The sequence below is a fragment of the Ceratotherium simum genome, chromosome X (assembly GCF_057802395.1).
Source record: "Ceratotherium simum simum isolate JZ-2026a chromosome X, ASM5780239v1, whole genome shotgun sequence".
NCBI lineage: Eukaryota > Metazoa > Chordata > Mammalia > Perissodactyla > Rhinocerotidae > Ceratotherium > Ceratotherium simum.
In genome coordinates, this window is record NC_141940.1 from 44129592 (window position 1) to 44148951 (window position 19360).

The window sequence follows — 19360 nt, forward strand, 5'->3', positions numbered from 1 at the left end:
AGCAAGAAGGCAGCTGTCTATAAGCCATGAAAAGACCTCTCACAGAAACCAAATTTACCAGCACCTAAGCTTGGACTTCCCAGCCTCCAGAACTGTGAGAAAATAAGTTTCTGTTGTGTAAGCCCCCCAGTCTGTGGTATTTTGTTATAGCAGCCCAAGCAGACAAATACAAGGACATTATGCTAAGTGAAATAAGCCAGTCACAAAAGGATAAATACTGTATGATTCCCCTTATATGAGGTACTTTGAGTAGTCAAATTCATAGAGACAGAAAGTAGAATGGTGGTTGCCAGGGGCTAAGGGGAGCGGATAACGGGGAATTGACGTTTAATGGGTGCAGAATTTCAGTTTGGGAAGATGGAAAGAGTTCTGGAGATGGATGGTGGTGATGGTTACACAATGCGAATGTACTTAATGTCAAAGATGGTAAATGTTTTGTGTACTTTACCATATTTTTTTTAAAAGGGGAAAAAATAATGTACAGAGATATGCATTGTAATATTGATGGGAAGCTGTACCCTGAGTTTCAGTTCTGCACTCCTCCCTGCTGAAGTTGCACATGTATCGAGCTTCCTCAGCATTCTGTTCTGTCCTTAGTTTTTCAATCTGTATCCCTTGCTGGGACTACCTGACTCACTCCCTAGCTTCAGTTATCATCTATAATATACATCTTTTGTCAGACCTTTCTTCTGAGCTCTAGATCCATACCTTTCAAATGAGCACTGAGTATCTCCACTTGGAAGTCCCACAGGTACCTCAAATTCAAAGAGTTCAAACCAGATTCATTCCTTCCCCCTCCCAAATCTGCCTCTTCATGTTTGAAAAGCAGAAGAGGAAAAGAAATGTTAATACCCTTCCTCCTTCATCTCCTACTCCAGACTGTCCTCTTTCCCCTACACTACACTGTCTTGAGGGCCAATCAGTTCATGTGTTTCCCAGAAATGGGCCTTTTTGCCCAAGAAGAAGGACTGCATTTTCATCTTCAAACAGTGATGTTAAATTATTCCTCATATGTGCGCGATCCAGCAAGGCCAGTGTATCCCAAACCTTAAAACAACCCCTGAGCCCAGAGTCTGCTACAACAACAACACTAGCGTAAGATTCTGGGGCCACAGTCAGATCCAGAAGTGGCTATAAGACCACTTAACTCTCCAAAACATCTAGGAATGTTATCCACTGCTATCCTAGCCTCAGTGCTGCCCTTAGAATTAGGCACAAGTGCCCCTCCTAAATCCCATGCTTTGAAGGGTCCTGCATATCACACACACGCATACATACACACTCATTAAAGAACACATGGGTGTCTGTGTCACACGGGATCTGGTGCTCATTGTCGGCGCAGTATAACTCATAACCCTAAACATCTGCACTTTGACTAACATTGTTCAGACTCCAGGAAAATGCTTCTCCACATCTGTTTCCCAGTATCCTCTAAACAAAAGGCAACTGCGTCCAAATGCCAGGAAGATTTGTGGATTGTGTCACTGCTGACATAAGAGAAAGACGTTATTTCAGATGCAGGGAAGATTTGAGAAGTGGAAGCACTTAGAGAAGAGAAAAAACAAGCTAACTTGTCAAAGCCTTCTTCTCAGATACATGAATGCAATAGGTCTTCGCTCAACAAACTATCATTTCCCAGTAGTGTCCATTTTCTTGCTTGTCTTTGTTTTCCAGTTTGTGGTTTCAGAGGTAATAGAAAATTAGTGTAGTATTTACAACAGTTGCATATGGAGACTAAGGAACATTTCACAATATTAAGCAACTCATATTACTCCTGATTTTAGGATGGATGGATGGATAGGTAGGTAGGTAGGTAAGGTAGGTAGGTAGATAGATAGATAGATAGATAGATAGATAGATAGATAGATAGATAGATAGATAGATAGATAGATAGATAGATAGATAGATGATAGACAGTTGTATAAAGCATTGTCATAAATTGGATTCCCCAGGAAGCAGATTCTGAGACAAAGATTAGAGTATGGGAGGTTTATTAGGGAGTGCTCTTAGGATCAACACTTATGGAAGGAAAGGGAGGAAAGAAGCAGGAATAAAAAGAGAAAGAAATCAAACTTCAGTGCGCTATCAATAGAATGTCTCAGCATACCCTGTAAGAAATTCTGAAGATAGGATGAAACTTCAAAGTTATCTCTAGTTGTGGCAAGAGGGCCAGGGCTTTACACACAGCATCAATGAGTCATTGGATGTGGGCCACCCTGAGAATGGGGTGTGATTTTGAACAAGACAACTCTCAGCTGATGCAATCCCTGAAGCAGGCTGACAGCCAAGGACTCTCTGATGGCAACATTCCTAACAATCGAAGTAAAAAGAGCTTTATTGTTAAAGGGAGCTCTGGGCAGGGCGTTGCAGTGTCCACCACAGTCCACCCCTTGTGCCTCCCAGATTCACTTCATGTAAGTTCTGAGATCAGCTCTTCCAGGGGTCTGGTGGGCCTCTCTTTCTGGGGGAAACTTAGGACAAACTATAGCCCCCAACACTGCAGCTGGTCTCCAAGCTGCAAAATATTCTCTCTCTCTTCCACTATCAATTATAGATCCCCATCACCCTTACGGTCTTGGCAGTTTACCTGGTGGTATGACCCAGACCCTCATTCCTGGTAACCACGGCTTTCTCAGACTGGAGTTACTATACTTGCTGATACCCACATGCCAAGCCCACCTAAGTATGAACAATGCTTGGGGTTCTCTTTCTCAGTCAGCTTGTCAAAAGAGATCCTCCATGAGGCCACAGGTGTAAGGTGAGTGAAAGGTGCTAGTGCAACAGTGATGAATATCATGGAGGATCCACTCTAGCTGATTGTGCAGGTGCTTGTGTCCTCCAGTTCTGCTTGTGCTTGATCCTGTGTATAAAACTTCCATCTTGTTGCTGGGCCTGCCCACTCTTACACCTTGGTGGATCTGACACAACTCAGCTCATGATGGGCAGTTCTGGCTGCATAGTCACTTGCATGGTCACTTGATGTCCTATGGCCAGGCATTCCATCTATACCAGGACATAGTAGCATATCAGAAACTGTCTTCAAAAGGTACATAATTCTCCATTGCATGTGGTATGGCTTTGCTCCAGAACCTAAGTTCTTGACTAAGCTGTGACTTTCCCATTAGGGCTTACCAAAAACTCCATATGGCAACTTTTGCCAACACAGATACCTCTAATACATTAGGGTCTATCTATCATATGGGCCAAGTGGCAGGACTGCTTGAAACTGCAGCCTGGACCTGCTATAGAGCCTTCTCTTGCTCTAGGGCCCACTCAAAGCTGGCAGCTTTTTGTGTCACCCAGTACATGGGTCGAAACAATAATTCCAGGTATGAAATCTGCTGCTTCCAGAACGCAATGAAGCCTACCACACGTTGGGATTCCATCTTCGTGGGGAAGGTGAAAAATGCAATAATTTGTCCTTTACTTCAGAGGGAATCTCCTGGCATGCCCCAAACCATTCAACCCATAAAAACTGCATTTAATGTAGCCAGCCCCTTGATCTTTATAGGGTTTATCTCCCATCCTCTGGTGTACATGTGTCTTACCAAGGCCTCCAATGTGCTATCCACTTCTTACTCCTTTTGGTTCAATTAGCATGATGTCATCAACATAGTGGACTAGTATTATATTCAGATAGTCCAGATCTCTTCAGACTATATTATGACAGAGGACAGGAGAGTTAGTAGGGCCTTGAGGAAAAACTATAAATGTATACTGTAGCCCATTCTACGCGAATGTGAACTTTTTCTTATGTTCCACTCTGAGAGGGATAGGAAAAAACACATTTTCCAAGTCAATAGCTAATTACTAGGTACCTAAGGCCATGTCATTCTGCTCTAGCAAAGACAGCATATCTGACATGGCAGCTGCACTTGTGTCACCTCTTGGTCGAGTTTGCAGTAGTCTACTGTCATATACCAGGCTCTGTCCACGTTTTGCAGAAGCCCAAACTGGTGCAGTAAATAAAGATATGATGGTGAGACCACACCCCGGCATTCTTTAGGTCTTTAAAGGTGGTACTAACTTCTGCCATCCTCCCCAGGATGCTGTACGTTTTCATTTACTATCTTGGCCGAGGAAGTAGAGGGCAGTTTCAGAAACTTTCACTCGGCCTTCTCATCTACAAATAGCTCTGACTCCACAGGCCAAGAAAACAACATGGGGCTCGTACCAACTATCAAAATATCTATTCCAATTATACATTCCTAGACCAAGAAAATAACTACCAGGTGAGTCTGTGGACCCAGTAGAACCACTGTGAACTAGGCCAGGAGCCCATTTAATACCAGGCTCCCATCTGACCCTATTCTAACAGGGGGACTATGATGACACTTTAGGTCTCTGAGTATCAATATCAACTCAGAACCAGTGACCATCAGTCTTCAAAATGTTTGGGTATTCCTCTTTTCCCAGTGCACAGTTACCTGAGTAAATGGAAAAACTGGAGGAATCATTACTACGTATATGTTATAGGGTCCTTCTTTCTGGGAACCCAGCCTCTCCTTCAAACAGTGAGTTCTAGATCAAAAAGTGACTTAGGACCAGAAGCTGGCCAAGGGATTGTGACTTTTTATTGAGGCAACTTCTTTCAGACTCTTGATCATCTTTGATTTCTTTTGATTGTATAGATTGTTGGCTGCTTATTTTCCCCAAGGCACTGTTATATTAACCACCTGCATTCTATTAACTACCTCTTAACCATCTATTCAGCAGGGGCACTGTGTTCTATTAACCACCTCCACAGCTCTCTGCAGGTCAGGCCTCTCTGCCTGCCACTCTGACCCTGTGGTACATTATGGTATTCGCATCTACCTAACTTCTGACAGTTGAGTACAGTCATCCTGCCTCTATTGTTTCAGAGCCATCGCCATTTCTATCAGTTACCCTCATCCTGTAACATCCTCTCCTACTCTGAGCCCTGGCCTGCAGAGGCGAGCCACCACCTAACTTCTAAGTGATGCTGGTGCCCCTCTCACAGGTGCATTCTTTACAGCTTTGGCAAATGGTATACCCTTTGGGTCTACCTGCAGAACATAGTCCTCAGGAGGGTTTTCTGGCCTTACATACATTTATTCTATCATTCCCACTTCCCTGAGCCTTTAATCCCTTCTCCCATCATCTGCTATGGAAACTCTGGCATTCATACCTCACTTAATATGGGCCATTGCTTTTTCCATACTTTGAGGAGCCATTCTAGTAGTGAGTTCACATGGTCTCCTGGGGTCTTTACCAGGGTGTTCAATCCTCTATCTTGGGAGAGAATTCTCAAATCAATTAATTCTCCCTTATTCAATTTTATATTCCAGCTCCCCTGATCAAGGGCCTCAGAATTCAGTCCCATGCTTACTCCCTCAGCACCTGCTAGTACACGCTGGCTAGGTCCCATGGCTCCTTCTTGGGGTATTCCCTTTCCTTCCTTATGAGGCCCAGCACAACCCCAATGAGGTTACACTGTGACTTAACCCTAGATATAGGCCCAGCAGCCAGGATGGGAGGTTGAGGCAGATTCTGAGGGAAACACACGTTATCTTACAAGGGAAACACACATTATCTTACAAAGGCTCTGCATGTTCAAGCAAAATGAAGTTCTAGCCCTTAAAAGGAAGGAGTGGGACACTTCTGAATGCTCAAGCAGTTCAGGGAAATCTCAGGATACAAGATTTTTAGGGATATCAATCCAGATGTCCCCATACCATATGTGAGGGTCCCCATTCCTTCTTACCTAGGACCCTGATCTTGACACAGCAGATTTGACTTGGTTGGGATTTTAACTTTTTTGAAGCTTGCTTTCAATAAGTCTTGGGCCTGGTCCTCAGATTTCTGTACCCTCTACCTGGAAAAGATGAGGACCTGATTATATGCTATAAATAAAGCCCTCGGGCTTTCACATATAGCTTTTAATTGTTGATTAATTTAATTCAGCTTTTCATTATTTTTTTCTACAGATTAATCAAGCTTAGCAATAGCCACCCAATTTTATGGTCTTCTTTATATTTAATATTTCCCACATATTTCTCAAAGCTGTTACCTGGCACCAGTTAATGCATTCCCTTCACCAGTGCTATCCCAGTTCACCACCAGTGAAAGCTCTAACAATTCCTCTGCCACCTGTTCTAGGTGCCTATCTACTCCACCTACCACCAATGATGGGGTCCTCATTGCCAGCTGGGCAGCAGATGATCCACCTCCAAAATTTCATCACAGTGTATGCTTTCCTGAACCACTTCTCATACCAACTGTTGTAGCTTGCCTTCCTGGAGAGCAGACTCAGACACAGAGTTCAGCATGAAGGGCTTTTATTAGGGAATGCTCTTGGGATCAACACCTGTGGAAGGGAAAAGAAGGAAGCAGAATTGGACGGAGGGAAAAGTTAAGCTGTCTCATTTGGGGCAAGAAGGCCATGTTGATCAGTCATTGGATGGGAAGTACCCCAGGAAAGGGGTATGACCTTGGAAGAGCACTCCTAGTAACTGAAATAATAAGCCCTATATTCCTGAAGGAAGATTAGGGCAGCAGATTTCAGAATCCACAAGTTTGACATCATTTTTTCCACTAGAAAGTTGGTGGCCATCAAATGCTAGAATTGAGAACAGTTTTACTTTTAACACAGTTACTAAAGTTTAAATTTCCAAACATTTGCACTTACATTTACAGCTTTTTTTAAATAATATTTATTTATAATATTTTTTATACCTTCCAAATATTTACACATAAATATGTGAGCCTCCATTTATACTTTTTCTCTAGTCCTCTGATATGCTATTGAAAAGTCTGCTTAGCCTGAATCCATCCGATTCCTTTTGATAAATTATGCAAAAAAATCCTGGTTTATTATATAAAAATCAGAAAATACAGAGGAGTAAAAAACAGATACGATCACCATTAATCTAACACCCATAGGAAACAACTAACATTCTCAGAGTATACACCAAAGTTTATACATAGAGATAATTTAAATATATACTTTTTCTTCGTAAAAAGTATGGCATGTGCTTTGGCAGCCTATTTTCCTCGCTTAAGATTATATGCTGAATTTTTTCCAAGTAAATACGTGTAGATGCCCATCAACATTTCAAGAGCTGCATAATGTTTCAATGTGCAGACATACACTAATTTGCTTAGCCAAATGCCTATTTTAAGACACTTGGGTCATTGACGATTTTTCAATCTTCAAAACAGTGAAAAGATGCACAGCCTTGTATAAGCCAATTATTGGATTATTTCCTAAGGATGAATTTCTACAAGTGGAATTATTGAGTCAAAGAGCACACACATCTTGAAGGCTTCTGAAACATGTATCCAAATTGACCTCGTCCTAGTGTAGGCTCCCCCCAGCACAGTCTGAGGGTGCCCCTCCCCACACACCCTCACCACCCTCTGGGGTGAGAGAGTTGTGGATCTTCTCCAGTATGGATACCAACAGCCCTCGTGATGGTTCCATAAAGATCCTGCCCCAACCAACCTTATAAAAGTAATCTGATAGAAGCACTAAAAATTATTCTTTCTTCTAGTATATTTTCTGATTTCAAAATAATAACTAACGTATTCACTTACATAGACACCAAGAGTTGGCCAAGAAAGAGGACGTTTTCCTGTCAAATGGCCCCAGACCCCTAAAAGAAAACTGTCCCTCTCTGTATGCCCCCAGAATAGGTTCCAGAACTTCTTCCTTCAGAGGGTCTCTCACTTCCTTCCTCCCCTTACCATTCCCACGGCCAGCAGTGAAATTTCACGCCTTTATCATCTCATGCCTGGACGATGGTGGTAACTTCCTAAGTGGTGTTCCAATCTCCAGTGGCCACTCTCGTCCCCACTCCCAACTCCAACCCATCCGGCACACAAATCAGCCACACCGTTTTAGTCTCATCCTGTCACTCCTCTGGTCACGAAAGGCTTTGGTGTCTCCCAGGGGTGGATGGAGTGATACGCAGGCACCTCGGTTTAGCAGTCAGGGATCCTCCACGAATGGGACTCACCCCAACTGCCAGACCGTATTTCCCATCACTCCCCTCCCCACACGTTGCACTCCAGGCAGCCCAGCCTCCTCTCTGGAGCAGGATTCCCACCTCCATGCCTTTCTTCCCGCCACTCCTCCCTCCTCCAATGCCCTTTTGCCCCATCATTATCCAATCCTTCAAGCCTAGCTTACTTAAGTGTCCCCTCCTCTGTAAAACTTTCCCTGAGCACTGTTGCCTGCAGAAGTTTCTGCCACCTGTAAGCACCAATAGGAAGCAGCTGGCCATGATCAGAGGCTCCCGGTTTTGTTAATATCTTTTCGTTTCCATACATCTTGTCTTTCCAAATAGATCATACACTCAAGGACAAAGACATGTCTCTTTTTTTCTGCTTAAAACACACAGCTTTATTGATGACATAAAAATAAAGTCTCAAATATATAAACATAAGTCCACACAAAGGACCAAAGATTACCTTACTTATGAAGAATCAGTTCAGTTTCTGCTCATGAAGCATACTAAAAATATCTCAATCCAGACAAGGTAAAATCAACACATGTATTTTCAGTACAAGTTTGAATTCATTTGGTGTTCATAAAGTGGTCCAACTATAGACCATCATAAGTAACATCAGTTTTGAAGTTATAATGCAATTTACAATGTGCATTATTTCCAGTCTGCAAAACCAAAATATTACTCAGCTTTGTTTGGAAACATAAAACTAATCAGAGTTTACTTAATAACAGTTCAACTCTTTCTTTCACCTCAGGGTCATTGTATTCTGCTGCTAAGACTCGAAGTTTCTTGGCACATGCTTTAGGTCGTTGGAATACGAAATAAAGGGAATTTTTGCTGAACTTGTCCTGGGTAAATACTTTTGCTCTTCTTTTGAAATGATAATTTATATTTTCAAATAGTGAAAGAGCATTAAGAATATTCTCTTTTGTCTCTTTCTTGCTAAAGATATTAATCAGTGATGTTGGTGCATTAGCAATGAGTAAGTCTTTTGTCATAGATGGATTTTTAGAGAAATTCAAAAGCATTCCCAAAATATGGTCTTTAGTTTCTCCACCTCCCACAGTTAACAAACGAAGAAATTCTGAAATATAATTTGTAACCATATGCTGATACTCACTAATAATAGTCAGGTGCTTTATCAATCTTAGTCCAGCCAGCTGCACATTTGAATTCAAGGGATAAGTGATGGTGTCTTCACATACTTGATTTAAGTACGTTTTAACCTTCCTATGATTTTCAGCAGCCACTGAGATGTTATTCAGTGCGTTTAAAGCCTTCTGCCTAACACTGGGGTAGGGATTATTGAGCAAGCTTTCAATAATTGAGATTTTACCTGCATTATGAATGACTTCATGGGAAAATGGATAATCAGGACTGTTATATAGAGCATTATTGGCTATTTCATGAATAGAAGGATCTTCAGTCATCTCAATCATGCAAATGAGTTTTTCAAGTTCTCGTGGATCCATATTAGCTTCGCGTTTACAGCGGCAGGCCCAGGGCTGAGTTTTCTCCCCAGACCTGATCTGCTTTCTGAGTTCCTCTTCAGGTGGCAAGCAGGAGTCATTTTGGTATGGGAATTTCATTTCTGTCCAGATCATGGCTCCTGCCCATGACCCCATTCCTGCCCCAGGGACCATGGACGGATATGTGCCTCTTGACTCACCTGACTTTTTGGCTTTAGTCTTAGGTGTAGATTTGTCCTCACTTCTGTTTTCATTACCAGCCCAGAACCAAGACCTTACATCGACTCCACCAGCAGCCTCAAGTTTATCCTTGGTGCTGGCCTTACACTCAGAATTGACATCTTTCTCACTCTTGGATCTGGACTCATTACTTTTCTCACTCTCAGCCCAAAACAAAGACCTTAAACTGATCTCCTCAATATCAGGGCTGGATGCTCTACTTAGCTCATCCTCATCTACATCCTCAGCCAAAGTCCAGGACCGCATGCCAGGCTTTTCCCCAGCCCCAAGCCTAGATCCTGTAGTGGTTGCATTTCCATCCCAGAGCCAAGACTCCTTCCTGGCCTCAGCCCCTGCCCCAGCCCCAGCCTCAGCCCCCGCACGGGAATCCATACAGGCCATCTCTTCAGATCTGATCCAAGACTCAATATTGGTCTTGTCCTCAGCCCCAAATCTGGAACTAATGATGGACTCCTCCCCAGCCCCTGATGTAGACTCACTACTGGCCTCGTTTTTACCTCCAGGCCTGGATACAAAACCAACTTCTTCCCCTCTCCAGAACCAGGACCCCGTAGTAGCCTCACCCTCAGCCCCAAACCAGGATTCTTCATAGGCCTCTGTCCTGGCACTGACCTGGGACCTTCCACTGGCCTGGTCCTCAGGCCTCAGCCTAGACCCTCTACTGGCCTCATTTCCAGGCCTAGACCCAGCCCAGGATTTTCCACCAGTCTGATCCCTAGCACCAGCCTGGGATCCTCCTCCCCTAGCCTGATCCTCAAATCCAGGTTTGGAACAACTACGAGCCTGATCTCCAGCCCCAACCCAGGACCTTCCACTGGCCTGACTCCCAGAGCCAGCCCAGGACCCACCATTGGACTGGTCTGTGGGCCCGGGACTAGACCCTCCAATGACCTGGTCTTCAGCACCAGACCAGAACCTTCCTCCACTGGCCTGATCTTCAAATCCAGGTTTGAGACAGCTACCAGCCTGATCCCTAGCCCCAGCCCAAGAGCCTCCACTCACCTGACTTCCAGTGTCAGTCCAGGACCCACCACTGGACTGGTTCATGGGCCCCAGCCTAGACCCTCCAACTGCCTGGCCACCAGCCCCACCCCAGGACCCTCTTGCGTTGGACTGACTCCCACGGCAAACACAGAACCATCCATTGGACTGATCCTCGGGCCTTGGCCTGGATCCTCCACTGGCCTGATTTTCAGTACCAGCCCATGAATCGCCCATGGACTGGTCCCTGGGCCCCAGCCTAGACCCTCCACCAGCCTGGCCCCCACTGTCAGCCCAAGACCTTCTTCCACTGGCCTGATCCTCAAATCTAGGCTTTGCCCCACCACCAGCCTGATCCCCAGGTCCAGCCAAGGACCCTCCATTGGCCTGGTCCACAGCCTCAACCAAGAACCCTCCACTGGCTTTGTCCCCAGAGTCAGCCCAGGACCTTCCTCTGGACTGGTCCTCAGGCCCTGACCTGGACCCTCCACCAGCCTGGCCACCAGCCCCAACCAAAGACCCTTCTTCACTGACCTGACCCTCAAATCTAGGCTTGGACCCACCACCAGACTGATCACCAGTCCCAGTCCAGGAGCCCCCACCGGCCTGGTCCATAGCCCCAACCAAGAATCCTTCACTGGCCTGGTTTCCAGCACCAGCCCAGGATCCAACACTGGACTGGTCCACAAAACCTGGCCTAGACCCTCCGATGGCCCGTTCCCCAGCTCTTGCCCAGGACACACCACTGGACTGGTCCTCAGGCCCCAGCCTAGATCCTCCACTGGCCTGGCCACCAGCCCCAGCCCAGGACCCATTTTCACTGGCCTGATCCTCAAATCTAGGCTTGGATCCACCATCAGACAGACCACCAGTCTCAACCCAGGACCCTCCACTAGCCTGGTCCACAACCCCAGCCCAGTACCCAGTACTAGCCACATTCCCAGCCCTAGCCTCAGCCCAGGACCCTCCATTAGCCTGAATTCCAGCCCCATCCTGGGACCTTCCACTGGTCTGTTCCTCAGGGCCAGCCCAGGACCCTCCTCCATTGGCCTGGTCCTCAGCTGCAGTCCAAGACTCTCCAATGGCCTCTTCCCCAGCCCAGGATACCCCACTGGCCTGGCCTCCAACCCAGGAACCCTCCCTGGCCTGACCTCCAGCCCAGGTCTCCCCAATAGCCTGGCTCCCAGTGCCAGCCCAAGACCTCTCACTGGCCTGGTTCTCAGCCCCAGTCCAGGACCCTCCAAAGGCCTTGTCCTCAGCCTCTGCCCAGGAACTTCCACTGCCCTTGCCCCCAGCCCAGGACTCTTCACTGGCCTGCCTTCCATCCCAGAGCCCCACACTGGCCTGGTCCCTAGCTCCAGCCCAGAATCCAATACCAACCACATTCTCAGCTCTAGCCCCAGGCCAGGACTTAATGCTGACCTCATCACAAGCCCCAGCCCAGGACCTAATACCAGACTTATCACTAGCCCCACTCCAGGACTCAATACTGGCTTCATTTTCATCATCAGCCCAGGACACGCTATCCTCCCAGTATCCATCCCTGGCCTGAAACCTAAATTTGATCCATCGCTCAGAAGCAATCCAATCCTCAATACCAATCCCACTCCAGTAATAGTCACGGACCTTAGGCTGAGTCTTTCTGCAGGCCTGAGTGTCTGTCCCACCCTCACTCTCAGGAGTGGGCATGGCCTTAGCCTTAGGCTTTGCATAGACCTCATCTTCTCCTGTGGCTTCTGCTTCTGACTTAGGTACAGCCTTGTCCTTTGCCCCAGGCAAGGTCTTACTCTGGGAATGGGCCATGGACTGAGGCTGACCAGAGCCCATCATATCTGCCCCAGCCTCTACCTTAGACTCAGCATTGGGATTGCCCCTGACCTTACTCCTGGCACCAAGCAAGGCCTCACCCTGGGGACTGGCCACAGCCTGGGGCAGGGCTGAGTCTGTTGTAGCTGGCCCAGTCTCTGCCTTAGACAGAGCATTGGGATTGCCCCTGACCTTATTCCTGGCACCAGACATGGCTTCACCTTGGGAATTAGACATAGCTTGGAGCTGGGCAGAGCCCATTGTACCTGCTCCAGCCTCTGCCTTGGGCACAGCATTGGGATTACCCTGGACCCTCTTCTTGGCACTAGGCAAGGCCTCACCGTGAGAATTGGCCACAGCTTGGGAATGGGAAGTGCCTGTTGCATCTGTTCGAGGCTGGGCAGAACACGTTGTATCTGGCCCAGCCCCTGCCTTAGACCCAACATTGGGATTGCCCCTGACCTTATTCCTGGCACCAGACATGGCTTCACCTTGGGAATTAGACATAGCTTGGAGCTGGGCAGAGCCCATTGTACCTGCTCCAGCCTCTGCCTTGGGCACAGCATTGGGATTACCCTGGACCCTCTTCTTGGCACTAGGCAAGGCCTCACCGTGAGAATTGGCCACAGCTTGGGAATGGGAAGTGCCTGTTGCATCTGTTCGAGGCTGGGCAGAACACGTTGTATCTGGCCCAGCCCCTGCCTTAGACCCAACATTGGGATTGCCCCGGACCTTATTCCTGGCACCAGGCAAGGCTTCACCTTGGGAATTAGACACAGCATGGGGCTGGGCAAAGCCTGTTGTATATGCCCTGGTCTCTGCCTTACACACAGCATTAGGATTGCCCCTGACCTTATTCTTGGTACCAGACAAGGTCTCATCCTGGGAAGTGGCTACAGCCTGAGGCTGAGCAGAACCTATTGTATCTGTTTGAGGCTGGGCATTGCCCCTGAACTTTTTCTTAGTACCACAAAAAGCCTCACCCTTTAAATTGGCCACAGTCTGGGACTGGGCAGAGCCCACTGTATGTGCTCCAGCCCCTGCCTTGGATACAGCATTAGGATTGCCCTGAACCTTATTCCTGGCACCTGGCAAGGTTTCACTTTGGGAATTAGACACAGCCTGGGGCCGGGCAGAGTCCACTGTATCTGGCCCAGCCCCTACCTTAGACACAACATTGGGATTGCCCCTGACCTTACTCTTGAGACCAGGCAAGGCCTCACCCTGGGAACTGGCCATAGCCTGAGGCTGAGCAGAACCTGTTTTATCTGTTTGAGGCTGGGGAGAGTCCGTTGTATCTGGCCCAGTCCCTGCCTTAGACACACCATTAGGATTGGCCCTAACCTTATTCTTAGTACTAGACAAGGCTTCACCCTGGGAACTGGCCACAGACTGGGGTTGGGCAGAGCCTACTATATCTACTCCAGCCTCTGCCTTGGACACAGCATTGGGATTGCCCCGGATCTTATTCCTGGCACCAGGCAAGGCTTCACCTTGTGAATTAGACACAGCATGGGGCTGGGCAGAGCCCATTGTATCTGCTCTGGTCTCTGTCTTAGACATAGCATTGGGATTGCCCTTGACCTTATTCTTGACACCAGACAAGGCCTCACCCTGGGAACTGGCTACAGCCTGAGGCTGAGCAGAACCTGTTGTATCTGTTTGAGGCTGGGCATTGCCCCTGACCTTTTTCTTAGTACCACAAAAAGCCTCACCCTTTAAATTGGCCACAGCTTGGGACTGGGCAGAGCCCACTGTACCTGCTCCAGCCCCTGCCTTGGACACAACATTGGGATTGCCCCGGACCTTATTCCTGGCACCAGGCAAGGCTTCACCCTGGGAATTGGCCACAGCCTGGCAGCCCACTGTATCCGTTTGAGTCTGAGCAGAGCCCATTGTATCTGGCCCAGTCCCTGCTTTAGACACAGCTTTGGGATTGCCCCTGACCTTACTCTTAGTGCCAGACAAGGGTTCACCCTGGAAATTGGCCACAGCCTGGGGCTGGGCAGAGCCCACTGTATCTCCTCCAGCCCCTGCCTTGGACACAGCATTAGAATTGCCCTGGACTTTACTCCTGGCACCAGGCAAGGCTTCACCCTGGGAAATGGCCACAGCCTGGCGTTGGGCAGAGCCCATAGTATCTGTTTGAATCTGGGCAGAGCCCATTGTATCTGGCCCAGTCCCTGCTTTAGACACAGCTTTGGGATTGCCCCTGACCTTATTCTTAGTGCCAGACAAGGCTTCACCCTGGAAATTGACCACAGTCTGGAGCTGGGCAGAGTCCACTGTATCTGCTCCAGCCCCTGCCTTGGACACAACATTGGAATTGCCCCGGACCTTATTCCTGGTGCCAAGCAAGACTTCACCTTGGGAATTAGACACAGCCTGGAACTGGGCAGAGCCTGTTGTATCTGGTCCAACCACCACCTTAAACACAGCACTGGGATTGCCACTGACCTTATTCTTAGTACCAGGCAAGGCCTCGCTCTGGGAATTGGCCATAGCTGGGGGCTGACCACAGACCCTCAGTTCTGCCTCAGCCTCTACCCTAGATATGGCATTAGAATCACTCCTGCCATCAACCCTGGAATCAGGCAAGGCATTGGCTTGGGTCTTGGCCCCAACCTGAGGCTGCGCACAGGTTTTCATGTCTGTCCCAACCCCTGCCTTACACTTGCCTTTGGCTTTGCCCCTAGTCTTACCTCCTGTACTAGGTAAGGCCTCAACCTGGCTCTTGGTGGAAGCCTGAGACTGTGTCTTCGTGTCTGTCCCAGTTCCTTCCTTAGACATGGTGTTGACATTGCCCATAGCCTTAATTTTGCCATGAGTCAAGGCATCAGCCTGGACATTGGCCACAGGCTGAGGCTGTGTATAGAACTCAACGTCTGTCCCAGCCCCCACCTTAGACATGGTATTGGGATTGCCTCTGGTCTTATCCCTGGCATCAGGCAAGGCCTCAGCCTGGGAACTGGCCTTCAAGTTTGCCTTGGCCCCTGTTTTACACATGGCATTGGGGTTGCCTCTACCCTTAACCTTAGCATCAGGCATAGCCTCAGCCTGAGCATTGGCTACAGCTTGAGGCTGAGCAGCAGCCCTCATGTCAGCTCTAATTATTGCCCTAGACGTGACATTGGTATTTCTCCGGTCATCAACCTTGGCACCAGACGTTGCCTCAGCCTGTTTCTTGGCCACAGTCTGAGGTTGTGTAGAAGCTCTCATATCTGCCCCCACTCCTGCCTTACATATGACATCGGTATTACCCCCAGCACCAACCCTTACCCCAGGCATGGCCTCAGGCTGGGCCTTGGCTACAATCTGAGGTTGGGCAGAAGGCCTCATGTCTACCCCAGACCCTGCCCGAGACACAGTTTTGCAATTCCCCTTAGCCTCAACCCCAGCACTAGGCATGTCATCAGCCTGGATCTTGGCCACAGCCTGAGACAGTGCACAGGAGCTCACATCCACTCCAGCTTCTGCCCTGAACATGGTGTTAGGATTTCCCTTATTATCAACTGTGGTACCAGGCCTGGCCTCAGTCTGAGTCTTGGCCATACTCATTATCTCTTCCAGGGCTCTTGCCTTGGTCTCAGCCACAATTCCAGTCTTGTTTATGGCACTCATTTTAGCCACTTCCTTGGTCACTGCCAAGGCCTTACCCTGTGTCACCATTACTCTGTTCATGTCTGTCTCTTTTTCAGCCAATATACAAGCTTCTGCTTTGGTCTGAGTCATTGCTTCTTTCTTGGTCTCTGCCCTGGCAACCAATGTCCAAGCTTTAGCTTTGGTCTGGGTCACTGCCTCTTTCTTGACTACTCTCCCAGCCTCAGAGTCAGTTTGGGTCACTGCCTCTTTCATGGCTACTTCCTTGGCTTTGGCCTTGGCCTCGGCCTCAGTCAGAGTCACTGCCTCTGTCATGACCACTGTTCCGACCACTGTTTTGGCCTCAGATTGGGTCTCTGCCTCCGCCCCAGCCATTGCCTTGGCCTGGAAGTTGCCTTTGGGTCTGGCTTTAGCAGTGGCCTTAGTCTCTACTTCAGCCCCAGCTCCACCTCCTGCTCCAATTTCTGCTCCAGTCTTGACCTTGGATCTAGCCTCAATCTCTGTCCCAGTCATGGCTTCACTCATGGCCAAGGTCTGGTTCTGTACACCAACCACAGTCTCCATCTTGACTCTGGACCCATTTCTGGCAAGTCTCCTCACACTCTGGGCTCTACCCTTGGTTAATTTGTAAATGTAGTAGCAGGTACCAGCCCAGATCACCAGTCCCGCAGTCACCCAGCCCACTTCCTGAACGCGACCCATGTAATCACCCCTCCTGAAGGCACGAACAAGGTACAGGGGGACTCAATCAGGCTGGGGAAAGAGGGTAGTAGGTCTGGGTGTAGGCCTGTGAGGGTGTTGGTCTTCAGCAACTCAAAGGCCACTACAGCTGCCACTGGAGGTGGACCTAGAAGTGGAGGAAGGAAATGGACTAAAATTTCTCTTCTAATTCTGTGCATCATATAGATAGATACACAGAAGGAGAGGAAAGTATAGAAATGATGTGCTTGGTGGAAGAAAAGGATGGTTAGAAAACTCTTTCTCCATCCATTTTATTTTATCCCTTCCCCATCTTCCCCAGTGCCCAACAATTTTCCCCCAAGGTACTTCCATACACATGTCATTACACGAAATGAATGGTGGAAAGGATGGTGGGAGGGCTGACTATGAATGGTAGAGACTGACAAGCCCTCAGACCTTGATTTTTACTGGACCTACTCTGGTCACCACTCCCATAGGTCCCTACCCTCATACCAACCTGTAATGATCAAAGCAGTTTCCTTCTTCTTTCCTTCCTTCCTCTTTCCTTCTCTTGACTGGTGATATACCCTAAAGCAGATCTACAAACTCATGAGATCTGCGGACCTAGAGACAGTCAAACATATAGACATATGGAGGGACAGATGAGAGTAGAGATTTTGTTCTTGATGTGACAGGCATATTATTAACAAACTACCTCTCTATCCCCCTCAGTTCACCCCACTCCCTGTACCAAAATAAAGGTGAAGGTGTGGGGTAAGTGACAAGGATGGCGGGAAAGGTGGCTGGGAAAAAGAGAGGCTGAGGATCCTCCAGACTGGACACTGGCCCTACTGGATGCATGCTGGTCTCCACCAACCCGCCCCAGAGGTCTACTCAGGCAGTCCGCATCCTCTTACCAGTCTATACTGATCAAGGGCAATTTCCTCCTTATTTCTTTGTTTTCAGTGAGCTCAAGCCCTGCAGCAGACCTTCAGGCAGATCTATGGATAAGTAAACAAACAGGAGGTTAGAGACTGAGTGCTTTATAGAACAGAGAAGCACCCTGGTCCCTGACCCCAGTACCTGCCTTACCAGAGCCCATGTCCAGTTTGCCAATGTGTCCCATCTTGTTGTCCCCCCCTCAAGTCCTCTCTCAGTGGCACTCCAGCCCACCCTTACCCAAATATTCCTACTGCTTCCTACACTGAAACAGTGGCAACAGTGTGGAAATCTGGCAGAGTGTAGGAGAGGCAGAAGTACCCTCCACTGAGACCCTCTCAAGTCTCTGCCACCTTCTGTGCCCAATCCTCTCTTGTCCTCCCCAGGCACTGCCCACCTTCACACCAACCTTCATGGTTCCAGGCCAGTCTCCCCCTTTCCCTTGCTTCCAGTGGTAAACAGCTCTACTATAGGCCCATGGGAAGACCTAGGAACAAACAGAGAAAACGAGAAAGTGAATGTTGAGTGCTTGTGACATCCCAGCATCTAAGACACAGATCCTAGTATCTGCCTTACTGGATTTAGAGACCCATTCACTAGCAGGCAGAATCTGGGTCTTCCCCAGCACTGAAATGGGCAAGGTGGAAAAGGGAGGCAGGAAAAAATAAAAGGGGAGAGATAGAGGCAAATTGTTTTAAAACCACCTGTAGGAGCCTAGGGCTTCTCCCAAAAGTCCATCATTTCCTTCACCAAGATGCTCAGACAGGCAGGGGGATTCTGGAAAACTGGAAAACTGCCAGAGAGATGGAGGCCCCCAGATCCCATATTCTAGAATCATAGCCTACTGTCATCCACTTCCCCTTAAACCCATCTATAGGAGTCTCCCGCAGATGAAACAAGGTGTGGGGGAAGGCTTTTGCTTCTGCAAAATCACTATCCCTCCCTTGCAAAGGCTATCTCAAAAAAAATAGTAATGTTGTTTGATACAACAATTTGTATTTTTTCAGTATTATCTGAAGTGCAAATAATAGCATCCATAGAAAAGTTCGCTGCCTTTATTGCTCTTGAACACACAATTTAAGTTAAAAATCCGAAGCTTGGCAAGTAAACGCAGTTTAGGGAAAGTCCCCTAGCTAGCCCCACCACATATCCCACGCCTCGGCGCCTAAATTCCTTTCATAGAGAATTCACATAGAACTTCAACAGTTCACAGACAGGGCCCCCGCTCACACTAACCTCCAGAGATCCTGTGCAGTTTTCTCTCCTTCTTCCCTCGCCTCGCCACAAACAGTGCCACACCGAACTACTGTCCGTCAGACAGAAGAGAGTAAAGGCACTGAGTCCTTGGACCAGCACGCAGGACACAGATCCCAATACTCACCTTTCTGGATTCAGGAACCAGCTTATCAAACGTCCCTCCCCGAATTCCGACATGCCACCCCCACCAACCCCGCCGTCCAGTCACCAAGGCCCACCATTTTCCTGCAAACGCCACCGTGGCGTGTCCCTTCCACTGAAATGAGCAGGAAGCTGAGCAGACTTCTGAGGTCAGCGATTAGAGTCAGACATAGATACAATCTCTGTATTTTCCTCTTGAGACTCTCCCCCCACCATCCGCCCGGTCAAAGCCCTGCACAGACGTAGGCAGGGGGATGGGGACTAGGGAGAATC

At 48.1% G+C, this 19360-nt stretch overlaps 2 protein-coding genes across 2 annotated transcripts in view; both read right to left on the reverse strand.

Annotated features, from left to right (window-relative positions):
* Positions 1–17357, reverse strand: part of ARMCX1 (armadillo repeat containing X-linked 1) — a 36420-nt gene extending 19063 nt beyond the window's left edge. Inside the window, exons 1-4 of the mRNA XM_087426964.1 lie at positions 17268–17357; positions 6138–6328; positions 5726–5832; positions 3549–3656 (exon numbers count right to left, since the gene is read on the reverse strand). The gene's annotated coding sequence lies outside the window, so the exon portion shown is untranslated. The remainder of the gene's footprint in view (positions 1–3548; positions 3657–5725; positions 5833–6137; positions 6329–17267) is intronic.
* On the reverse strand, positions 8346–17373 carry ARMCX4 (armadillo repeat containing X-linked 4). Its single transcript, XM_087426963.1, has 2 exons — positions 17268–17373; positions 8346–16916 (listed from the first exon to the last, which is right to left on the reverse strand). Exon 2 carries the CDS (start codon positions 16769–16771, stop codon positions 8684–8686), a length of 8088 nt encoding a protein of 2695 aa, XP_087283089.1. The 5' UTR covers positions 16772–16916; positions 17268–17373; the 3' UTR covers positions 8346–8683.
* Positions 17374–19360: the final 1987 nt, after the last annotated feature.